The sequence below is a fragment of the Rhagoletis pomonella genome, unplaced genomic scaffold (assembly GCF_013731165.1).
Source record: "Rhagoletis pomonella isolate Grant_MI unplaced genomic scaffold, Rhpom_1.0 Rhpom_scaffold_00091, whole genome shotgun sequence".
In the NCBI taxonomy this organism is placed as follows: Eukaryota; Metazoa; Arthropoda; class Insecta; order Diptera; family Tephritidae; genus Rhagoletis; species Rhagoletis pomonella.
In genome coordinates this window covers 1,146-12,163 of record NW_023458645.1, presented here as the reverse complement: position 1 = coordinate 12,163, position 11,018 = coordinate 1,146, and the positions used below count along the sequence as shown (strand labels likewise).

Genomic DNA, 11,018 nt, shown 5'->3' with positions numbered 1-11,018 from the left:
CAGCAGCAGCAGCACCACCACCACTAACCAAATTGATAGCATTGATAGTAGCACATTAAAAACAACAACACCATCAACTACAATTTCAAGTACAAATACAAATGCCAGCAGCAGCGGCAGTGAAGCGAAAAGTAAAAAGAGCCCTATTCCACGTTGCGTCTTACAAAATCCAGATCCAGTGCGGGATAATTCATATGCCGGTATACTAAAAGGACAACAGGCAGCCAATTCGCTAACGGGTAATAACATTTAGATTTGCGTGGATAGAATATTACTTACTTTTTGAGACTAAATTTTTTGTTTAAATTTTTTGTGACAAATTACTAAATTCTTTTCTTTTTTATACAAATTAAAATCGAAATTCTTGCTGCATTTGAAAACGACCGCCTGTGCTCATCTTCCATTTCAGCAGACTCTGCCAAGTACCGTAAACTTTGTGATGCCATTGATACGCCGAGTAAACTCTTTGATGAACGTCAATTTCCGCCAGTGGCCATTGCAGCACGCGATTGACTAACAAAGCGAAGGAGTGAAGAAAAGGAACGTTTTACGACAGCTGTTGCGAAAGCTTAAATTTATATATAAAGAATTTAGTGGCAATTTATTTATATATGTAGATTTGCTTGGTTTGCGTCTGAAGCTTTCTCTTGTATTTAGGTGTATAGTGGCACAGCTGGTTGGATTAAAAAATATGACATGCATACATATACATATGTATGCCATTAATTAAAAATAATAATTTAGCGAAATTTAAAAAGCGTATCAATTTAGCGATTAATTATTGTTTGAATGTTGTATAAAATTCTATTATGAAAGCTATTTTTTTAAACTGGAATGTTAGAAAATACATACATATGTACATATGCATACGTACAAGTATTAATATTAGTTTTAACACAGGCAAATATGTATAAAATTTAGATACATGCACACGCATGTAGCATAAAAGCAAAAAAATAAAACTTTAAAATATCTGTTAGTAAATTAAGCTTAGTAAGCATTTATATATACATATTATATTTCTATGTTTACGATATTTTCTGCGAAACTTTGGCCCATAAAGCGACTATAATATATTTTCAATATAGGGCCCAATATGTTGCGCTCTCTTTTTCCACTATGGCATAGACAGGCGGCGACGTTAATCCGGATTAACGGTGCAGTTGATCTGAGCAAAATTCTACCCTGGCAGACGTCAGTGTTGCGTATTAAGTAGGTCAGAAAAATTTATTAAAAAATTTTTGAGTTCCTTCAATTATTACTTTTATTTTTCAAACGTAATTATAGTCGTTGTGATATTTTCAAATAAAAGTAAACTCTAAAAAATTTAATTAACTCAAAATAATTATGTTAAATAACACAAAAAAAAACAAAAATAAAACATACATACAATGAAAAAATACAAACAAAAACAATAAAAATAATTTTAAGGTTTGATGAATACCCTTATTGTGTCAAGGAATCCCTTTCCATGGTAGCAAGTAGCAAAAACCGCATTTCAATTTGATTTTAAAAAGTAATTTCAAGCTCAAAAACGATCTTCAAAAGTAAAATTTTTGAATGCAATGAACTTTTAGAAAAAAAAATAAAAGACGTTATTTTAGTTCTTGCGACCATGGAAAGAGATAGCGTGATGTAAGGATAGCATACCGGTTTTAGGTCAAAAAGGAAGAAATTTAAAACCTATTATCGAAGATCATTTTAAAGGTTAACGTAATTTTTTAATCTACGCTACTAATTTTTTTTTATTATCTTCCTTTTTACCTTCCTTTTATTAGCTCGGGATGTAACTATGTAATATTGATGCGCCTAAAAGATGCAGCGATTTCTATTCTCAAGTTACATACCGAATGACAGTACGAATGGCAATTATAATAGGGAGGTTTTAGTTTTTTAAACTATAATTTTTTATTTATTTCTGAAATAAAACACTGTGCGGCGTTTTCAGTTGCATATTGAAAGCCATAACGCCCAAAAAGGCTTGGTGTGGAGTTATGCTCTTAATCCAGATCAACTGCAGTTAATTACCGAGATAAGTCCGAATTAAAAAGTTCATACGCATCAACACTGCCGCCCGTCTTTGCTTTTTGTTGGAATAGAGAAGTATTTTTCGAAGCCTGTATTAATGGCTTATTGACTTTTTTATACAAATTTATGTTATAAAATTAAAAAAAAAAATACTCTTCCCCGTAAGATTAGTGATTTTTTGCAATTTGCTTCACATAAAACCAAACGATCTTATTTTTTGTTTGAATTTTAAGAAACTTTAGTATTTTTTTTTTTTGTTTTGATTGCTAATTATATGTAATGACAAAAAGGACACGCAAATATAGTAGATAATGGAATCAATTAATTAGCTGACATGACTGCATAAGCAACAACAATTGCATGACATTTATAAAACATACATATGCATATGTAATTATGCATCAAATGCAGAAGAAACGTCCATACTTTCCGACAATCTCATAGTATTGCAAGAATTTTAAATATACGGTTAAATAATTTACTAAGCAACTGCATAAAAGTAGAAAAATACATATGTATATACATTGTACACCCACTTAAAACATTTCAGTACAGATTTTTTTACACTATTCAAGATTTTCATAAAAAAAAAGTTATTTTTTATAAAAAATATAGTTCGTTCTATAATATAAATTAGTTTCAAACTTTGTTTAAAATTTATAAAAATTTTCAGCAAAATTTCCAAATTTTTTGTCACATTTTTGGGAAAAATTGGCATGCAGTTTTATAGCCCATTCAATTTCAGTGTAATAAAGTGCAAGTTTGAAGTAGCTACAAGATCCGGTAATATTTGAAATTTTTTTTCCATATAAAAATTTTTTAGCATTCGATAAAGTTTGAAACTTATGATTAAATAGCTTATATGTATTATGGAATGAATTATATTTTTTATAAAAAAAAATTGCTAAAGAAAAAACATGAATATCTATTGTAAAAAATCCGTGTAAGGCTACTTTTTCTAGTGGGGGTGTATGTAACTCGCATTCACATTTGTCAATAAATACGTACTATGTAGGCATGTAACATTAAAAGTGTACCTAACTATATTATAAACAATTATTACACTATATTATAAACAATTATAAACAAAAACAGAAAGAGCTTATGAAAAATTAAAGAAAAAAGTTTTAGAAGTAGCAATTTATAATAAAAAAAAATAATACATATTATTTGGAAAAAATAAAAAAATGTATGTAAGTGTTTCAGAAGAATATGTAATACAAAACCGAATTTGCACTTATTTGGTAATAATGTCATTTCGAACAATCTACCCAGAAGCAAGTTGTATATAAATTTTAAATATGAATAAGCATAAAGAAAAGTATTTACGAGAAAATGCAAAATATAAAATAATAAAAAACGTTGATAAATATTAAAAATTAAAAAAAATGTATTGAAATTTCATACATATGCAAGACTACTTACAGAACATTTAACTAAACTTTTTTGAAAGAAATGCAGATTTTAATGAACAGTAAAATTTGAAAAACTAATCAAATAAAGAACAAACAAAAAAAGTATGAAAATTGCAAGGAAATACAAACAATACAGTACGATTTAGGTATACATACATACATATAATAATATTTGCTTAATTTTAAAATTTGCGCATTTTTAGGTAAAATAATTCAATTCAACTTAAGCCGAAATTTTTATCCATCTGCAATTTCAGTTAATTTTTTTTTTTTTTCTGCGCCTTTTTTGCAAAAGGTCATTAATTTATAGTAAAATAATAAATTACGTAACAACATATTTTTCATAAGCTTAAATATATTACACTAAAATAATAATTATGTACATACTATCAATTTAATCAAATCGTTTAACGACAAAGCATGTGAAAGTAAACAAAAAACAATGAGTTATAAAAGCAAGATATGAACAAAAACAAATTAAAATCTTTAAACAAAAAAAATTAAATCAGAAAGAACCCCAAAAAAATAAATATAAAATTAAAAACTGAAAAAAGTTCAAAAAATAAAAAAACCAAAAACCGCATGACATTTGTTTTATTCTATCCAACGTCCGAACTCGAATCGGAGTAGATTTACCACGGTTTTTTTTTAAATATTTTAAATCTACTCCTCTAATCCGCTTGTCTTAAAACCTACTCAGTTTTTTCATTCATCTTCTTATCCTCTTAGGGCGGCGTTTCGGCAATTAACTTGCGATTTTCAATAAAAAAATTTTAAGTTTTGTAAAAGCTAAACTGATAAACAGTGTTGCCGCGCCGTCTCAAAAAAATGTACACCGACCTAGCCAAAAGTGTATTCAAATGTATCCAATTTTCTTTTTTTTGCGTATCCATCTCATAATTTGTAAGAAAACCAAACACTTTAAAGAAAAAATAATGTAACCCATCCTAAGGAGTTGGAATACATGTACATGTATATATATTTATATTTATAAAAAAATCAAACATTTGTAATTTAAATTTATAAATTGCATTTTTCGTGCATAAGTATTTTGCAAAGTAAGTATAATAAGTAGTAATTAATATGTTACATATCGACTGCTGAGTGGAAGATCGACCTATCTCGGCAGCCAGTTCGAAAACGCCCTATCTCAAAAAACTTTTCAAAAACGCCCTATTTCAGAATTTTATTGAAAAACACCCTATCTCAGAATTTGGTTGAAGAACGCCATATCTCAGAAATCGCTTCCAAAATGCCCTATCTCACTTCAAAATGTATTGTATGTGTAGGGCGTTTCTGAATCGGCAGCTTAGATAGGGCGCTGTTGGAACGAATTCTGAAATAGGACGTTCTCCAACTAAATTCTGAAATAGGGCGTTCTTTACAAGTTTTTTGAGATAGAGCATTTTCGAACTGGCTGTTAAATCGATTTCGCGAATTTTAATTGGCGATCTTTTTTTTTCAGAAATTGCGTTTATTTTTAAAACAGTCTGGACACCATAGTTGCCAACTTGGTGCTTTAAGCACTAGGATTTAGTGCTTTTTGAAAATTAAAGCACGCGAAAGTCTTTTGTTGAAATATTCCTGTTCAGTATGTATATTTCTACCCGGATAGGGCCTCATCAAATAGCGTCGAAGAGGAAATGCCGCATCCCCAACTAAATAATGCGGAAATGGCCCTGACTCCCCTGGTAAAGGACAATCTGGAGGAAATTTGAGGTGTTTGTTTTCGATAGCCTCTGTTAGCTTCGAAAAATGAAATATACCACCGTCGCTTTGGCTACCATAAGCACCAATATCGACACACGTAAATGTGTAGTTGGCGTCGCATATTGCTAAAAGAACAATACTATATTTCCCTTATAATTATAGTACATGGAACCAGAATTCGTGGGGCAAATTATATTAATATGTTTGCCATCCACGGCACCAATACAGTTCGGCATGTTCCACAAAACTTCAAATTCGGTTGCAATACGACTCCACTCTGCTTCGTTTGGTATGCTTAGGTAGAGATCTGCCAACAAATCCCATATTATATCGCATGTTTCCAGTGTTATTCGCCTGAAGGTTGTTAGTCCCATTCTGGGGACGAATAGTCTACAACGAGAGGATATCGGAGTCCTGATGGAGAATTTTTTCAATGAATTCTCCAGCAACTCATGAAGCACATTGAACCAGGGGAGAGACATCCTCAAAGACTTTTTGAACTGCTCTTCATCTTCTGCAAGTTTATTTAATGCGTTTTCAAACAGTCCGTTCTTTTGTCGATCCAAGTACAACTTTCGCACCCAAAATCTCCTCTTTGAGCGTAACTTACTTCTTAATTTACGCAATTTTGCTACAATTAAAAAAATTTTCAAAATTTGTTCTGCGCTTTTGTACAACATTTTGTTTTGTTTTGTAAAAATTTAAAAATGAACAGTCATTACGACAGCTTTCCAAGCCGCCATTTGGCCAAGCAAGTTTTCAAAGTAAATCAAAGCAAACTAAATAAGCAAGGCATGCAAAGTAAGCCCGCATTGGGCCAGCACCTTAAGTTCTTCGAAATTGTAGAACTGGTAGGCACATACATTATTAGTTAATGAACTAGTATTTTTTTTAACTGGTTTGGCTTACCAACCCACTGCAGGGAAATTAGTACAAATTGTTAGTAATTTTCATTAGAGTTTGAGTAGTAACACAAACGTCCATGTAAAGTTAACATACCTTTATCTTAAATTTATTCATTATCGGTTCGCACGCAACCAATCGGCCGCAAACCTTTCAAAAATTCATTTTAGACTCATTAGAGTGCTCCTCTCCACGGAAATCTTTAGTAAAAGGCGAAAGATTTATTCGACAACTGAAGAGAAGCCAGAGTGATTTTGCAACGGCAAACATGTATTATTACTAGAAAGATATACATAAAACAGTTGCGAATTATAGTCACACTAAAGGAATGTACAGGAAATAAACGAAAGAAATCGACCACTTGTTCGCCAAGTATCAATAAACTACCCAGCAAAAAACGCGCTGTTCTTGTTGGTGTTAACATTGGGCACGTTCAGAAGGCCCGATTTTGACAGAGTCAGCTGTGTGCGCGACGTCATCTTGGTGCAATTGTTGATTGAGAGCATACGAAAAAACCAAATACCAATTTTAATATCTGTGCGTTAATATTTCTGCGTCGTTTTATGGTACAATTATTGAGACATTGGGCCGTATGAATAAAAAATAAGCAATTGCTTTTTCTTAAAATTTCTTACACTTTACTTGATTTATTCAAACAAAATTGGAGTAAAAGGTATGCAATTTTAAGAAAAAGCAATTGTTTTGTTTTTATTCATTCGGCCCATTAAAAAGCAAAATCAAGTGTGCAGTGGCCAAGTGTAAAGGTCTGATTATGCATACTTCGCATAACTTCGCACAACCATTTGTACCAGTGCAGTAAAAATGCAACTTAAGAAAATGTGAAGCAAAATCTAAACTCAACAGATTTCTAAGTTTTTGAATGTTCTGCTAATTTCTGGGTAATGGAATACAAACAAAATACGTGCGAAGTACATACGAAATTGCAGTCTGAAATTTATGCGAAGTTGAGCGAAGTTATGCGAAGTGTGCGTAATCGGACCATAATAGTGAAAACAAAAGAAAAGCGTGCGATAAGTTTTTTTTCGTTTCCTACGGACGCAAACCTGGCGAAAAAATGGAAGCAGTTCTACCGGCGAGGAGGTATGTACATTAAGCTATGTGTGCATGAAGCACTTTAGTAGTGAAGTTATTGAAAATAGTTTGGACAATAGTTAGTACCTCGTCTGTCATAACAATTGTAATATCTTTTTGAGTGCATATTTTATTTTAGTTTCATTTTTAACTAATATGTATTATGTATACTGTATAATACAAAACTGTGTGCACATATAATTGTAATTATACTTATACTAGCAGACCCGGCGAACTTCGTCCCGCCCAAAATTTTTATATATGTATTTTATTGAAACTTTTTGGTCCAACATTTTCACCAACAATTCACGTTTACGATTTTCATTGGCACATTCGTCTGCTAAGATTATGGTTTGGTGGTCATTTGCCGCTTTAAATAACCTAAGGAAAGTGTTATATCCGTGAATAAATTTTTTTCTCTTCACTCCCTGGTGGCAACAATGACCCGGTTCTATAGTGAATGTCCTAGAAGCTTTACAGTATAGTTGGTGGCAATTTCAAAATGGGTGCGAATCATTGTTCTACAGAAATGCAATATACATACATATACTTATATCAGACGAAATACCTTAAAAGTTTGAACGCATAATAATATTGGAAAATCACATCCATTGGGCCAATCGCAACGCAGGAGCGTTCGATATACTCAATGGTGCAACAGGTCGATTTAATCTGACCTTCACGGCCCCTTTTCTCACTTGGCTATTTTTTAGTAATAGCTTGACTTCAGCACCACTTGGCAGCACGTTTTTGCAATAGTATTGCATACATATTTAAAACATTAGCCAAATCGGATCATAAATAAGATTTGTAGTAATAACTCAACTACAGCGCCAACTGTCGGATTAAAGTGTGAAACTAAACCATCCAGAGACCCACTCAAACACACAAAAAGTTTCGTTAAAATCCGTACAACCATTTAGGAGGATTTCACTCACAAACAAACCTGCAGAAGAATTAAAAAATACATTCAAAGGTCGGTACGTTTGTAGGCCTCAAACTCCCTTTTCAAATAGCCCAAATTTTCTCCATATGTATGGGCTTGATTTCAACTACATACATATCTCCATACGAAATTCCAGTACTGTACCATGAATACTTTCAGAGATATGCAGTATAAAAATTCGATTTATGTGGGAGGTGCCACGCCCCCCTTTCCAACACCTGCCCTCTTTCTTCATGAGTATGCGATTGATTTCGTATATCTCCACACCAAGCTCCGGAACTCTACCATGAACACTTCCAAAGATAGGCAGTATGAAAAGTTCGGTTTGTATGGAAGATGCCACGCCCTCTTTTCCAATAGTTCCAATTTTTCCTCAAGAGTTGATTGCGTATATCTCCGTACCAAGTTCCAGAACTATACCATGAACACTTCCAGAGATATGCAATATGAAAAATTTGGTTTGTATGGAAGATGCCACGCCTCCTTTTCAAATAGTTCCAATTTTTATCCAAGAGTATGCGATTTATTTCGTACATCTCCATACAAAGTTCCAGAACTGTACCAAAAAATTTCCAGAGATATACAGTATGAAAAATTCGGTTTGTATGGGAGATGCCACACCCCTTTTTACAATAGCTTAAATTTTTCTCCAAGGGTAGGCGATTGATTTCGTATATCTCCATACCAAGTTCCAGAACTCTACCATGCACACTTTCAGAGATATGTATAAGGCATGTGCTAAAAATCGTACTTACCTAAAGGGCTACATGTCCAGAATTATTGCTACGTGTTCCTAATTAATTATCTAATCTTTGACCTAACCAAATGTCTACAAGAAAAAAAAGTATTAAAACTCAACGCGATTCTTTGGCAACTTAAAACTTGCGCATTATTACACCCTGGAATATAATGGGCTATCAAACTGCATACTCAAAAAGATTCTAAAAAATCTGAATAAAAAGTTGAAAATCTAGCTGAAGCTTTGCAAATTTTGTATAATTTTTGCACAAAATTTGAAATGTGGATTTATAATTGTGTTAGTTATATAATGAGCATGATTCAATAATACAAGGTTGAACGGTTCATCTATACACCCAAAAAAGTACAAAACATTAAAATTAAATTTTAATTAAAAAACCAAATGTAATTAAATTAGGATACTCGAGATCTAACTTTTCAATGTAACCAATATAATGATTAGCAAGACTGATTGGAGAAAATAGTAGAAAACATTACTAAAAATTTAAATTTGTAAGAAACCAAATGTAATTCAATTACGATATTGAAGATGTAACTTTTCAATGTAACCAATATAGTTGAGTGTATCGATACTTTTCTAAAAAGTTCTATCACCAGCAGCTAGGGATAAATCGATACAAGTAAACCCAAGTACCTACTCGCTACTTTTCTCAATTTACCAAGTAGTTTTTTACTCGATACTTTTTACTACGATCCAAGTAGGTATCGAAAAAAGTACTTGTATCGGAAGCGCCAAACTTATTAAGCTTCAGCATCTTTTTTGAAAAGCAACCCATTAGAGGAATGGGAAGCAGTGTTGCCATCTGTTGATTTTCAAAAAGCACCAAAAATTGGGAAAAAAAAGCGTTTTACCACACTAAAAGCACAAACTTTTTTTAAATCACGGGATGCTTTTTTCATAACATAATACCGAAGTACTGCACATTAAAACTGGTATATCTCGAAAAACAAAAATCGAATCGCAACAAACGAAAATGATGCCCTAATTAGAAATGAGCAAAAAATTTGATGTTTTCATTATATAACCTCAAATATCGCACTTTGAGGTTAGGATATCTCAAAATTCTAGTGCTAGAGCAATTATGAAGCCAGGTTTGGATTCAACACCAAGAAACAACGTGTTTTACTAAGGTGGTAAAAAAAACAATACTTGTACAAATAATTAGAAAAGAAAAAAAGAAATACTTAACTTACTTGCGTACTAGCATTATCAACGCGAATAGAATTTAACAACTTCAGCATTTTATCAATCATGGTTGTATTTTGGTCCATTTAAATTTGAAGATTCTTGTAAATTCAGTGCTGCCACAGCCTTAAATATTTCAAATTATTTCAGGTTTTAACTATCTCGAAGAAATTTTAGTTCAGAAAAAAAGCACTAGGCACTAAATATTTTTTTTTGGCGTTTTAATTTTCAAAAAGCACTAAATCTAGTGCTTAAAGCACCAAGTTGGCAACTATGATGGTAAGATATGCGCCCTACATTTCCGCAGCTATATAAGCAAGCCCGTCTATATATAACGGTTGTTGGGTCATCTGTCCCATGCTAGAGGCTTTTCTAAAAAACAGGTACAACCATGATAAAAACATTACAAGGTAAATTCATTCAAACTGTCAAATCTGTAAGAGTGTGTGTAGAAATTCAAACAAAATTTTTCAATTTGATATCAGAAGCCGTGCGGCGAAAGCCATACACAAAATCAGCTGAGCTAGTAACACACCACCTTATATAAATTCGCCTTGGGTACAACTATCTATCAGGCATGTTTTAAGATTCGAAAAATTGAAATCGACTCGATTTCGATAATTTTCTCGATGGATTTTAAGCCCAAAAATTTACTAGTTTCGCATTAAAATGATTAATTTCATATCGCTGCTGCTTCTTTTACGGTTTTCAATTAGAATATTCACTCTTTTCATCGAATATAATTAAAAAATATTTGGCAAATCGAGTCGATCAAAATTTCTCCTTTCAAGAAAATATATTTGGAAAAGTTGACCTTTTCGGGAAATATAATAACAAAACATTCGAATTTCAATGTTCGAAATTCGGAAAAAATCGAACTCCAACCCCCACTACCCATCCCTAGGGCACACGTGACTACAAAATAAGAAAAAAGACCAATTCTATATAATTTGATTTAAATTTAAATGTATTCATAAAC

General features: G+C 32.2%; 1 protein-coding gene and 1 non-coding gene across 2 annotated transcripts in view; one reads left to right on the top strand and one right to left on the bottom strand.

Moving 5' to 3' along the window:
- The window catches only part of LOC118749931, a 4,009-nt gene extending 2,721 nt beyond the window's left edge, over positions 1-1,288 (top strand). The window contains exons 2-3 of the mRNA XM_036484695.1: positions 4-239; positions 410-1,288. Coding sequence (XP_036340588.1) covers positions 4-239; positions 410-513 — 340 coding nt within the window. The 3' untranslated portion in view covers positions 514-1,288. The remainder of the gene's footprint in view (positions 1-3; positions 240-409) is intronic.
- A 4,896-nt stretch (positions 1,289-6,184) lies between these two features.
- On the bottom strand, positions 6,185-6,308 carry LOC118749935. The gene has a single exon (XR_004994314.1). It is a non-coding gene; the product is annotated as a U5 spliceosomal RNA (small nuclear RNA).
- Positions 6,309-11,018: the final 4,710 nt, after the last annotated feature.